The sequence below is a fragment of the Macaca fascicularis genome, chromosome 4 (assembly GCF_037993035.2).
Source record: "Macaca fascicularis isolate 582-1 chromosome 4, T2T-MFA8v1.1".
In the NCBI taxonomy this organism is placed as follows: domain Eukaryota; kingdom Metazoa; phylum Chordata; class Mammalia; order Primates; family Cercopithecidae; genus Macaca; species Macaca fascicularis.
In genome coordinates, this window is record NC_088378.1 from 10,739,246 (window position 1) to 10,753,731 (window position 14,486).

General features: G+C 41.9%; 1 protein-coding gene across 5 annotated transcripts in view; it reads left to right on the plus strand.

The window, feature by feature from the left end:
• Positions 1 to 14,486, plus strand: part of SLC22A2 (solute carrier family 22 member 2) — a 53,915-nt gene that overhangs the window by 13,623 nt on the left and 25,806 nt on the right. For all 5 annotated transcript variants that reach the window (XM_065543188.2, XM_065543187.2, XM_005551501.4 and 2 more), the window contains exons 7-9: positions 1,211 to 1,425; positions 2,582 to 2,690; positions 3,414 to 3,526. In XM_065543188.2, coding sequence (XP_065399260.1) covers positions 1,211 to 1,425; positions 2,582 to 2,690; positions 3,414 to 3,526 — 437 coding nt within the window. The remainder of the gene's footprint in view (positions 1 to 1,210; positions 1,426 to 2,581; positions 2,691 to 3,413; positions 3,527 to 14,486) is intronic.

The following is a 14,486-nucleotide window of genomic DNA, read 5'->3' on the forward strand; positions in this document are numbered from 1 at the left end:
TGCCTTTTCTTTCCTTTTTTCTTTTCTACCTGGAGAAAAAATAAATTTCTGAACAAGAATAATTCCCAAGAGTAATTCCAGTGGCTTCACAGCCCAGTGACTTGATCTTTATTGTGTTTGCTATCTACAGGCTGCTCTCAGAGCTTCGAGCCATGCTTTCTCTAGTGGGGAATGCAGCTTTTCAGGGCACATTGGATCTCCCAGGCAAATGGAGATTTACAATCACTGACAAAAGCAAAGCTCATCAGGAATTAATTTAGCAACCTTTACAATAGTGCGTAAGAGAGGCAGCTTTGAAATTCGGCCTCATTATCCTTCTTTCCTTTTCTGAGTAATCGTGACTTTTGTTGATTATCCTCATATTTTCCATTATATATAAAGACCATTTTTAGTTAATAAACTAGAAACATTGTCCAAATGTTGTTCGTATCAGGCCAGAAGAGAAGTCATCAAGAAGGGAAGCTATACTCACTTGGTCTTCTGGTTTCCTAAAATTTGAATTAAGTAGTCAGTTCTTTTGATCCCAACTGCACTAGAGTACCCCAAAGAGAGAAATAATTCACAACTACTAATAACTTGATATAGTTTTACTAAATAAATCATTCCATTGGCCAGGCACAGTGGCTCACACCTGTAATCCCAGCACTTTAGGAGGCCAAGGCCGGCAGATCACATGAAGCCAGGAGTTCAAGACCAGCCTGGCTAACATGGCAAAATCCCATGTCTGCTAGAAATACAAAAATTAGCAGGTGGTGCACGTCTGTAATCCCAACTACTAGAGAGGCTGAGGCAGGGGAATAACTTGAATCTGAAAGGTAGAGTTTTTAGTGAGCCGAGATCTTACCACTGCGTTCCAGCCTGGGCAACAGAGTGACTCTGTCAAAAATAAATAAATAAAATAAAAGATAAAATAAATCATTCCATTAAGACATTCTTCTTGGTTTTCAATTTGTCCAGGAAACATTATTGTAATTTCTAATTATTTCTAACTATTCTAATTTCTTTCCTTCTCTTGGTTCTTGGAAACCACCCAGCCACAGCCAGCCACTGAAGTGGATCAGAGATTATAAAAGCAGTGGGATGGGGGACTAGCAAGGAGATGATCACAGGGAAAGGTGACCTACAATCCACATTATTTTTCCAGAAGCCTCTCTTTCTTAGTGCCCTGTGTTTGGTGCTTGACTTGACCTGAATTCTCCTCTTTGCTCAGGTTCACGAGCTCTGTACTCTACCAGGGCCTCATCATGCACATGGGCCTTGCAGGGGACAATATCTACCTGGAATTCTTCTACTCTGCCCTGGTTGAATTCCCAGCTGCCTTCATGGTCATCCTCACCATCGACCGCATCGGCCGCCGTTACCCTTGGGCTGCATCAAATATAGTTGCAGGGGCAGCCTGTCTGGCCTCAGGTTTTATCCCTGGTGGTAAGTTTCAGACCAAGTTGGAGTATTATCTCCAAGACCCTGGAGAAAGGGAGTGTCACAGCCCATTGATAGGAAAACCATGTAATTTGTCATCCAAATCAATTTGGAAAGACAAATTGGAGGGTAGTATCTGGGACCCTTCCAAGTAAATTCACATGGCCAGCCTCCCTTTAGGAAAAATTGCACCCAGTCGTTCCTTGATGTGATGTAACAAGAGAGACTCTAGAGCCCCATGCTGCAGGCCACCAAGATGACCTGGAGCAGACAGCATAGGCCTTGGGAAAGCAGGCCCAGGTCAAGGTCTTACTCCAGCACTTCCCAGGTGTTAATTAGGGGACTCTCTTGACCTCCCTGCATCAACCTGCAGAATAAATGAGAAAAATGTAAGTAAATGCCATCCATAAACAACTGTTCAGTTCCTTGTTTTCTTTTTAAAATGCTTTCTCAATGAAGGGGAACAAACACCTGTATAAGAGAATCCTTTTAGCAATATGGAGCTTCGTTTGAATCCTTTTGTTATTAGCAGTTGTTTAAATGTGCCCATATTTTGCTCTTTCTTTGACTTTTATAAAGTTGGCCCAGCTTTGGAAACTGGTATAACTCCATTGTCATTAGCAACTGAGGTCTAAAGTTAAGAGAACACAGAGGATTTTAGGGCAGTGAAATTATTCCATATAACACTAAAATAGTAGATACAGGTGCATTTGTCCAAACCCACAGGAAATGTACCACCAAGAGTGAACCCTAATGCCAACTATGGATTTGGGGTGATTATCGTTGCCACTGAAGGTTCATCAAGTAACAAACATACCACTCTGTGGAAAATGTTGATGATGGGCGGCGACGGGGGGAATGCATGTGTGGGGGCAGAGGTTATGTGGGAAATCTCTGTACCTTCCTCTCCATTTTGCTATGAACCTAAAACTGCTCTAAAAAAAAACATCTTTTTTAAAAAAGAGAGAATTAGCATTGTGTCTGAGGTTAAGATGGACAAATGTGAGAATCTGCTGACATTAACATGAGCCTATAGAAGAAGTCTTTTTTTTCTTGTCCCATTCTGGGATGGGGAATTTCTCCTTACAGTCCCACTCTGGAACATTGTCTGAAAATGAAGAATCATCTGTGTATAGATAAGTACTGTGCTTTTCCCTCTCAGATCTACAATGGCTAAGAATTATTGTCTCATGCTTGGGAAGAATGGGGATCACAATGGCCTATGAGATAGTCTGCCTGGTCAATGCTGAACTGTACCCCACATTCATTAGGTGAGTGCATTTTCCTTAGAATGAAGAGGATGGGTGGGACATTTGTTCATTGGCTGGAACCACCACAAGTGCAGACAAAGGACATCTTACCTTCAAAACACAGTATAAGGGAAGGTGAGAACATGTAAAGGTCCAGCCAGGCCCAGCAGTTCACCTCTCACACTTACAGGCTTGGGTAAAATACAGAGGCCATGGTGAGAACAGAAAATTGAATTGCAAGACAGGGATTGCCCAGTGGCTACAGAGGAGATTGATGTGGAACAGCACAAACAGATCCATAGAAACAGCTTAGGGAAGCTAGGTGATGGAAGTAAAAAGAAACAATTGCTCCTCCCACCATTAAAAAAATCTGAAAGTTTATACAAAACAAGAATGACAGAATATGAATGGAATTATGTGTATATATATATATATATACACACACACACACATAATATTATGCATTGAAAATAACGTGAATGTTTTTTTAAACTCTTGAAAATTTTATTTTTGTTTTGTTTTTTTATTTCAATAGGTTTTTGGGAAACAGGTGGTATATGGTTATATGAATAAGTTCTTCAGTGGTGATTTCTGAGATTTTGGTGCACACCTGTCACCTGAGCAGTGTACACTATAGCTCTCGAACATTTTAATGATTTGAGGAAGTGTTTACTCAGGGTTGGGTGGGAGAGAACTACTGCACTGTGATAAGTTAACAAGTTAAATCAGTTTCCTGCATTCTAGGAATCTTGGCGTCCACGTCTGTTCCTCAATGTGTGACATTGGTGGCATCATCACGCCATTCCTGGTCTACCGGCTTACTAACATCTGGCTTGAGCTCCCACTGATGGTTTTTGGTAAGAAATCTTCATAGATACCTTTAAATGAAAACTTATTTTTCTAGAGACCTTCACTTCTCTTCTACCTCATTCAAAACAGGTGTCACACCTATTAGTAACTACTAATTACTACTCATAGTAGTAATGATGTGTCTGTGGCTTGCGTTCTTCCCAGGCATGCCTAGTAATTAGTAATGTTATTAATATTAGTAATACTAATCCATAATACTAGTTCAGTATTTGTAATATTATCAGTCATTACTAATACTCAAGTATGGGACTCCAGCCATAGAGGCAGAACATTGAAGAGATGAATGAGAAGGAAGAAAGTTTCCCAGCAGCAGGCCCCTAACTCTCTCTCTGCTGATTTCCACCCTTCCTGAGGTCTCTGTCAAAGAGTTAATTCCTCCATGCACCAGAGGTGATAAAACACAAAGCCCTTTTACTTCTTACTTCAGATAAAGGGGTTAAAATTTTGCAAAAGGCAATTTCAAAACCCAGAGGAAATAAAGACCCACATTAAGAAAATGCACCAGCATAATGGAGCACATCTGTCGATGGACCTGGAGCGATTAGATTTCAGGAGCGTCACACAGCACTTCCCTTCTGCTACTGCCAGCAGGAACACACCAGCACTGAGCCTTCTCTGGTTGACTGGAACACCTCAATGCACCCATTTCAGTCTCCTTTGACACCCATTCCGAGCTGCTTTTAATTTGAATATGTGATGCTTTTTCCCATGGGCATATAGCACTCAATTTAGGGGAAGAGAAGAAGAGATTTCACTCTCAGATGTACACGAGGGTGTAAAGGGAAAGGAAATTTAAAACTCTCAGGACCCCCAAAATCCTTATGCAAAAGGGAAGACTAAGCCTGGAGGCTGAGTCATGCAACACCCTCTTCCAGATGAATAGCTGTTACAGCATTATACATCATGCCTCAGTTACCTACAAAGGACTACCCCTGCAGATCATTCACAAGTAAATTCTTTGCTGGTCTCCCATAGACAAGAATTTTAGGTCTATAATTTAAGCTTAGCTTCTAAAATTGAAGTCTGCTGATTCCACACTGATAATGTTGATTCCAAGCTTATCTCCCAATGTACTGGATAAAGACAAGATCAGTCATTCCTCCACCTACCCAGAGAGGCCTGCATAATTGATTCTTTTTTTACTCTCATTTTCTCTTCAAACATTCACCTTATCATATGTGAAAGTCAACTTAACTGGGCACTAAAGTCTCACAAGAATGGAACCATTCCTTTATGGCCTACCTGCCCCTCTCCCTACCTGCCTCCCTACTTTAAGGAAATGTATAAATACCAACTTCCTGAAAGCTTCTTTGTAAAAATAGCTACAGATGTGTCTGTGGCTCATGGTTTTCAGGGACATGCCCTAAAGCTGACTTAATAAACCTCGACTGATTGGAACATTTTCCTCAGTCACTCATTTCACTTATCAGGGGAAGCTCCCACCACTTCACTAAGGCTGCACAATGCCCCACACAGCTACCTTGCTCATTCCTTTTCTTCCCCTTCTTCTCACAGAATTCGTGAGGGGGAAATTTTTCCACTGCTCTAGATCTGCCAGCAAAAGTTCCAAACCACTGATAGAACTTACCCACAAAACAGATCCAATGAATTCCTCCATGATCCAGTTTAACAACAATAAGATGGCCAAAGTTGACAGAGCACAAGCTGTCTATCCTGAGATAACTTGGCCACAGAGTAGCTGGTGCTTCTTCTGAGACTTATGTGACCCCTATTTCTTTCTCCCTCAACACTGGTTAAGGAACCTGTCCTCGGAACCCTCTTGTCATTGTGAGGAGGTGCACATCACACCCTCTGTCCTCCTTCCTGCCATGGAGGAAGTTAGAGACCACTCAATCTTGGCCACTCCCTTAGGTGGATAGTGGGTGACCAATGGGTCAGGAGGACATTTCTGGATAGAAGATGGTTACTTTGTTACCGGAAAGGGGTCCTGACCCAGACTGCAAGAGGGGGTTCTTTGATCTTGCACAAGAAACAATTTGAGGTCAATCCATAGAGTTAAATGAAAGCAAGTTTATTAAGAAAGTAAAGGAATAAAGAATGGCTACTCCGCAGGCAGGGCAGCCCTGAGGGCTACTTGTTGCCCATTTTTATGGTTATTTCTTAATTATATGCTAAACAAAGGGTAGATTATTCATGAGTTTCCCCTGTTTAGATCATGTAGGGTAACTTCCTGATGTTGCCATGGCATTTGTAAACTGTCATGGCACTGGTGGGAGTGTAGAAGTGAGGACAACCAGAGGTCACTCACATTGCCATCTTGGTTTTGGTGGGTTGTAGCCAGCTTTTTTATTGCAGCCTGTTTGATCAGCAAGGTCTCTATGACCTGTATCTTGTGCCAACTTCCTATCTCATTGTGTGACTTAGAATGCCTAACTGTCTGGGAATGCAGCCCTGTAAGTCTCAGCCTTATTTTACCCAGTCCTTCTTCAAGATAAAGTTGGTCTGGTTCAAACACCTCTGAGATTCCCCCCCTCCCTTTTGTAAGAGAACTCTTAATCTTAATGGTTGCAGAGAGATGAAGATCCATCTTCTGTAACTTTTTCATGATGATTAAGGGTGATGATATTTCTGATTAACTATTAGGGTCTCTTGTATTCAGGGTAGAGAGGAGTTCAGTCAGAAAGCATCAGTATGGTGAGGGACATTCATAACTTTGAGTTCTGACAAAAAGTGATATCTGAAAGATTAATAAGAGTTTAAGAAAATATTTGGTAAACTTATCCTGCACAATCCTTTGTATATTCCTAAACAAAGAGTATGATGGCAATATATTCCACAACAGTAAAGAAAAATAAGCAAAATTATCCCAAGCACACTAAACTAGAAGGCTTTCCATGAACCTGGCAATTGTTGAAACCATGCTGATATGGGGTCAGTACCTGATTCCAATGTGCCCAGAATTAGAACACTGATCCAGATTTTTATATTAGCCAGCCGTCTTGTTTCTTCTGATTTGCAGGAATCATTGGTTGGAATGAGCAGGGTCAGTCTAAACGGCAGGAATAAAAAGCTTAAAACAACTTATGAGACTAGAATATAAGAACAGGTATACCATTGTTCTTGAAACATAATATTTCTCTCTCCAGTTTCCCATTTTTGCTCCAGACAAATCATGGTAAGACTGATTTGCTTTATTGTACTTGGCCTGATTATTTGTATAAAATGTAGCAAAAAAAAAAAAAATTATTTTTCACATGGGCTTTTAAAATTGGCTTTGAGAAAACTTTGTTCTGTAAAAGGAATCACAGATAAGACTTTTTTTTTTTTTCCAAAGCCAAACCCAGCCATGGGTTTGTACCCTCTAATACCAATAAGTTGAGTAAATTCCTCTCCTCTTGAGGTCCCCAGATAACTCGGGCTCCTGGGTCTGTCAGAAAGTGACATTTTTTACTTACCACAGGTCAGGAACCCTGTACAGGGACTATGTAGACAAGGTATGATGTCAGTTTTCCCAAAGAGCTTTTATTGGCTCTACAAATTGAGTTTGATTTCTTAAAAGAAAGCACAACATTCCAGTCAAAGTCTTGGTAAAAATAACCAGTTTCTCCAACTGTGTCCTGTTGCAAAAGAAAACAGATTCTTATTGCACTTATGCAAATAACTATATTGCCATAAGTTAAGAGTATGCACAAATAATTTCCAAATTCTGGAGAAATCAGGTAGAGAGAACCAAATGTGCTCCAAAGTTTTTCACAGGAATATACTTGACTTAAATGTTACAAGCTGTAAATATTAATAGCTCAAAAGAAAAGTTTCCTTGACTCTGAAAAACAAAACAAAGGATCAGCAACGTTTTAAGCAAAAAGTTAGAAAAGATTACTTCAGTCCTCCATTAATTCAGTCCATGCAGTTAACTCCTGGTTCGTTTGATATACATGAACATTTCACCTCTCTGTGAGAGTCCTGAAAGTATTTTCTTCTATTCTAATGTCACATCTCCAAAGTTATCAGAAACCTGCATTCAAGAATACATGTTAAAGCCCTATAGTTGATTATAAAACCACCTTTTGAAGAGTATCAACAGAAGACAACAATTGTCTGTGGCTGGCAAAGTCTTAGGGCAGCCACAGTCAAAAACACAATTGACAAAGAAATATGTTACTTCTGTGGCACACATTAATTTAACATAGCAATTACAATTATTATTGATAATGTACACTGAGGATCTCCCCATAAATGCCATTAGCTATCCCCAAAACTATATTTCCTACCTATAATTTTTCCTACCTATAATTCTGATAGGAGTTTCACATAATTTTGGAACACATACCATTAATATATTTATACAAATAGAACCCAAAGGTAGCTAAACACCATTTTATATTTGACAATGCTTCCTGTATGATTTTTATACTACATAAGTCAAATTTCACTTTTACATTAGTGTACTATTAATGTTAAACCTTTGTAGACATATCTACCCAATTTTAATGTTTGACCATAAGGTAGGTTCCTCATAAACCTTTTATAACTCTTTATAAATTTTTTATTAAAGAGCAGATCTGTGCTCTAAGAAAAACCTACTGTGCTTTTATTCTAATATTCAATTTATGGAAAAACTGAATGATACCCCTTTAACTTAAGCCAATATATTCACACACAAAATTTCTTTTACATGACTAATTTTTCACAAATCTTCTACTACTTGTTCAAACCTTCAGCTTTATCATATTTAACTTTAAACAATCCTTTAACACTTTAATCTAGGCAGAAAAAGCCATATTTCCATGACTTCTTATAATCCTTTACCAAAAATACATTTCACTTTTTTTACACACCTAACATGTGCAACGGTTTTTATTTTCCAAAGATTACTTAAGTCACATGAACTAAAAAGTATTACACTTTTTACTTTTCTGCCAAAAATATTTGACTTAAGCTCTTATTATTTTTAAACCTATTAAAGCTCTTTCCTATCATACACACAACACATATAAATTCACAGACAGAAGAAGAGTCAGTACTTGTAAGATTTTTCATTTGCTACTTTAAGTTTCTCTTCAAAGTATGCAGCTTCTAGGGCCTATTAAGCAGGCACAGCTGAAAGGCAAAAACAGGTTTCCCAAAATTAACGGTCTCATTTTTATACCATATCCTGTATCCCAAAAAGAGGAAATCTGCCCATTTGTCATGGGAATCTTATCTCTCAGTGAGGAATGGGGATATTTTCATAACTTCTAGGTGGCCAAGAGCATGCTTTTCTGATCTAAACTTGCAAAGAGCTGAAGATCTCCCCATAACTGCCATTAGCTATCCCCAAAACTATGTTTCCTACCTAGTCACACATCAAAGCTCTCTCATAATGTGTAGTAATTTCTAATACCCTCCAAGTCAAAAACATCAGATAATGCAATGAAAAACGGAACAGAGCCTTAGATTTTGAGAAAGATCTATCCACTTTAATTCCTGGGGCTTTATGAGGAAAACAAAGGTTTTTCCAAAAGGGGGTCTGTGACATCTCCTCTGTTTTTCCCAAGGAGTTCCAGGCTGTTAGAGCTTGAATAAACTGACTTTTAACCATAGCACTCAAATCCTTTTAAATCTCTTATTACCCAACTTTAGCCATGTCAAACAGCCAATAGTTTTGTTCTCAGAGAAAGGAAATTTCAAGATGGTTTGTGGAGAGAAAGAGAATTAACCAGTGGTAAAGGTTATACAGATTTTAAACCAGAAAGGATTCATTCCCTAAGTCAGTATTGAACCCTGGGCCACCATTGTAAAATGGTGAAGCCTTAGCTATTGAGCTACAGCATTGGTTGGTTTCCATTGTTCTTCCCAGAAGGACTTCAGAGCAGCCAATTCTGAGCTTGCAAAGGCTTTTAACTGCTCAAGATAATTTTTAGGGATAAGTATGACATGAACCCCCAAATTCCTATCTGTTGGATGGTGGAAACCAAGAGAATGAACTGCCTCGTGATTACAAGTTCAAGCTCCCAAGGACATTTTTCAACATGTGGTCTCTAGGCAAGATGAAAGAGCAGACAGTTGCCCTGAGTAACAGAAAAAATAGAAGAGAAAGGAGAGAAAGGGAGAAAAGCATTGCCTGGTGGGGTGGAAGGGGCAGCTCCTCCTGCGGCAGGGTGGGGAAGGAGAGGTGCTCAGGGAGGCCAGAGAAAGACCCACCCTGTGGGTCAACACTGTTTAGGTGACCACTTGTCAGTAGCTAAGGGATCTTTTCCAGCAGTCCTATCAGCTCTCAAGTGTCCCTCTTAGGAAGAAATAACTCACTTGCATCTGTGTGAAGGAACCACCAAACAGGCTTTGTGAGAGCAACAAGGCTGTTGATTTCACCTGGGTGCAGGTGGGCTGAGTCAAAAAAGAGAGTCAGTGAAGGGAGATAGGGGTGGGGCCATTTTATAGTATTTGGGTAGGTAAAGGAAAATTACATTCAAAGGGGGTTGTTCTCTGGCAGGCAGGGGCGAGGGTCACAAGGTGCTCAGTGGGGGAGCTTTTGAGCCAGGATGAGCCAGGAGAAGGAATTTCACAAGGCAATGTCATCATTTAAGGCAGGAACAGGCCATTTTCACTTCTTTGGTGATTCTTCAGTTACTTCAGGCCATCTGGATGTGCATGTGCAGGTCACAGGGGATATGATGGCTTAGCTTGGCCCAGAGGCCTGAGATTCCTGTCTTCTTATATTAATAAGAAAAATAACAAAAAAATGAAATAGTGGTAAAGTGTCAGGGTGGTGAAAATTTTGGGGGGTGGCATGGAGAGATAATGAGCGATATTTCTCGGGGCTGCTTCAAGCAGGATTAGGGGTGGCGTTGGAACCTAGAGTGGGAGAGATTCAGCTGAAGGAAGATTTTGTGGTAAGGTTGTTAGAAGGAGCATTTGTCATGTAGAATGATTGGTGATGGCCTGGATGTGGTTTTGTATGAATTGAGAAACTAAATGGAAGACACAAGGTCTGAATAAAAGAAGGAAAAAAAAAAGGTATTAAAGGACTAAGAACTGGGAGGACCCAAGACATCCAATTAGAGAGTGTCCAAGGGGGTTCTGTGTAATTACTTGTTTGGTTGGTGAGTTTTTGGACTCTATTCTTGACAGAGTGCTTTTATTAAGTTGGAGGCTGAGCTTGGTGAGGTGTGTTTTTAAAAGACCATTAGCCAGTTCTACTTTTCCTGAAGATTGAGGACGGTAAGGGGTATGAAGGTTCCACTGAATACCAAGAGCCTGAGAAACTGCTTGGGTGATTTGACTAATAAAGGCCGGTCCGTTATCAGACTGTATAGAGGTGGGATGGCCAAAACGAGGAATTATGTCTGACAGAAGGGAAGAAATGACTGCAGTGTCTACCCAGGCCAAGAGGTATTTTAGCTTCCTAAGGGCATGTGAGTAAAGCTAATTTGCCAGTCCTGGGCAGGGGCAAATCCCTGAGCTTGACATGTAGGGAAGGGAGAGGGCCTGAGAAATTCCTGAGGAGTAGTAGAATAGCAGATGGAACACTGAGAAGTGATTTCTTTGAGGATAGATTTCCATGATAGAAAGGAAATGAGAGGTTCTAAGAGATGGGCTAGGGGTTTGTAACCTACATGGAAGAGGCTATGAAATGATGACAGAATAGAATGGGCCTGTGAGGCTGGAAGGAGATCCTTGATCCAAGAACCATTTGCCTAGTGTGGGAAGAGATTGATAGGTGGAAGTTTCAGTGGGGGAGTAGGTGGGAGTGGCCAGATAAGAAGGAGAAAAACTGCTGTGAGGGATAGAAGTTGGAACGCTAGCTGCTTTTTTAAGCTACCTTATCAGCATAAGCATTGTCCTGAACAATGGGATCTGATACCTTTTGATGGCCTTTGCAGTGAATGACTCCAGCTTCCTTTGGAAGTAAAGTGGCTTTGAGAAGCATTTTTTTTTAAAGAGGCTTAATGATGGAGGACCCTTGCATAGTGAGGAAATTTCTTTCTGCCCATATAACAGCATGGTGGTGCAGCATATAGAAGGCATATTTAGAGTCAGTATAAATATTGATGCATAGTCCCTTTGCAAGAATGAGGGTCCAAGTTAAGGCAATGAGTTCAGCTTCTTGAGAAGTAGTGGAGTGGGACAGAGCGGTAGCCTCAATGATAGATATGGAAGATACTATAGCATAGCCTGCCTTTGCTGGTGAGTGGCGATTAGGCCTGGTGGAACTGCCATCAGTAAACCAAATGTGATCAGCGTGAGGAACACGAAAGAAGGAAATATGGGGACATGGGGTGAATGTCAAGTGGATTAGAGAGATACAGTCATGGAGGTCAGGTGTGGTATCTGAAATAATGTGGGAAGTCAGATTGAAGTCCGGGCCAGGAACAATGGTGATTGTGGGAGACTCAACTAAGAGTGAGTATAGCTGGAGGAGCCAGGTGGGAGGAAGAAAATAGATTTTGGAAGTTATGAGAACTGCAGAGAGTTGAGCACAGTTTGTGATTTTGAGGTCCTCTAAAAGTATTAACGCAGTGGCAGCCACTGCACGCAGAAATGAGGGCTAGGCTAAAACAGTAAGGTCAAGTTGTTTGGATAAAAAGGCTACAGGGCATGGTCCCGGTCCTTGTGTAAGAATTCTGACTGCACAGCCCTGCACTTCAGCTGTATGTACTGAGAAGGGAGTGATGAGTTAGTGAGAGCCACCATGGGAGCAGCTTTTAGGGCTATTTTTTAAGGAATTAAAAGGAGAGTGGGGAAAGGATTTAGGATTTATAGGGTCAGCTAGGTTTATCTAGAATAGAATAATGAGTTGTGGAGGGAAGTATTGAGGATAGGAGAGGATATGGGTTTGGCACCACGGGATGGATAGACAAAACAATTTCGTTGATAAGGTGCAGATCCTGAACTAACCTGTAAGGCTTATCCAGTTTTAGGACAGGTAAAACGGGGGAATTGTAAGCAGAGTTTATAGGTTTTAGAAGCCCATGCTGTAGCAGGTGAGTGATAACAGCCTTTAATCCTTTTAAAGTGTGCTGTGGGATGGGATATTGGCGTTGAACGGGGTAAGGGTGATTAGGTTTTAATGGGATGGTAATGGGCATGTGATTGGTTGCCAGGGAGGGAGTAGAGGTGTCCCATATTTGTGGGTTAAGGTCGGGGGATACAGGAGGAAGACGCAAAGGAGGTTTTGGGTTGGGAAGGAGGGTGGCAGTGAGATGTGGCTGTAGTCCAGGAATAGTCAGGAAAGCAGATAATTTGGTTAAAATGTCTTTGCCTAATAAGGGAACTGGGCAGGTGGGGATAACTATAAAACAGTGCTTAAAAGAATGTTGTCCAAGTTGGCACCAGAGTGGGGGAGTTTTAAGGAATTTTGAAGCTTGGCCATCAATACCCACAACAGTTATGGAGGCAAGGGAAACAGGCCTTGGAAAGAAGGTAATGTGGAGTGGGTAGCCTCTGTATTGATTAAGAAGGGGACAAACTTACCCTCCACTGTAAGAATTACCCAAAGCTCAGCATCCGTGACGGTCCAGGGGGCTTCCAAGGCGACCGGGCAGCATCAGTCTTCAGCCGCTAAGCCAAGCAGATCTGGGAAGGAGTCAGTCAGAGAGCCTTGGGCTAGAGCTTTAGGGGCTCTAGGAGTGGCTGCCGGCGAGTTGGATAGTCCAATTTCCAGTGGGGTCCTGCACAGATGGGACATGGCTTAGGAGAAATCCCTGGCTGCGGGCATTCCTTGGCCCAGTGGCCAGATTTCCAGCCCTTGTAGCAAGCTCCTGGGGGAGGAGGTTCTCGAGGAACCCCGGCAGCTGCGGTTCAGGCGTTTGGAGTTCTTGTGTGCTGCAGATGTGGCTGGAGTTTGTCTCATAGTGGAGGCAAGGGATTGCAACTTAGAAATACATTGCTACTTGGTTGCCTCTACTCTACTATTGTACACCTTGAAGGTGAGGTTAATTAAGTCCTCTTGTGGGGTTTGAGGGCTGGGATTTAATTTTTGGAGCTTTATTCTAATGTCAGGAGCTGACTGGGTGATAAAATGCATATTTAGAATAAGACAGCCTTCTGACCCTTCAGGGTCTAGGGCTGTAAAGAGTCTAAGGGTTGCTGCCAAATGAGCCATGGACTAGGCTGGGTTTTTATATCTGATGAAAAAGAGCCTAAATGCTAACTGATTTGGGAGAGGTCGGACAAAGAAAAAGGAGCGTTAACCTTGATTATGCCTGTAGCTCCAGCCACCTTTTTAAGAGGAAATTGGTGGGCAGGTGGGGGAGGGCCAGTCGCGGAATGAAACTGTAAGCTGGACCTGGTGTGAGGAGGGGAGGTGATAAAAGGATTATACGGTTGGGGAGCGGAGGCTGAGGAAGAATTGGGACCTAGCTCGGCCTGGTGAGGAGCAGCCTGGGGAGGAGGGGAGAGGTCAGATGGGTCTGTAGAAAAGGAAGACTTTGGAAAGACTCAGCAACGCTTGGGGTTGGGACTGAGGGGACAGGCGGGAGGGAAAGAAGCAAGATTTGGGACGAGTTGCATTGGGAACAGAGACTAGGGAGAGACTGATTTGTAAAAGAATGCCTGGACGTCAGGCACCTCAGACCGTTTGCCCATTTTATGACAAGAATTATCTAGATGTTGTAGGATGGAAAAATCGAAAGTGCCGTTTTCTGGCTATTTGGAACCACTATCAAGTTTGTATTGGGGTCAAGCGGTGTTGCAGAAGAAAACAAAATGCTTAGATTTTAGATCAGGTGAGAGTTGAAGAGGTTTTAAATTTTTGAGAAAGCAGGCTAAGGGAGAAGAGGGAGGAATGGAGGGTGGAAGGTTGCCCATAGTGAAGGAGGCAAGCCCAGAGAAAAGAGAGAGTAGAGACACAGAGAGAAGGGGTGGGAGGTGCTCGCCCCCCAGGAAAGTGAAGAAGAGGTGGGGACACGGAGAGAAGGGGTTGGGTGAGCAGCCAAAGCAGGCATCCCTGCAACTGACTTGCCACCAAGGGAATGTGGGTGAATGACCAAGGCAGGTGTCCCTGCG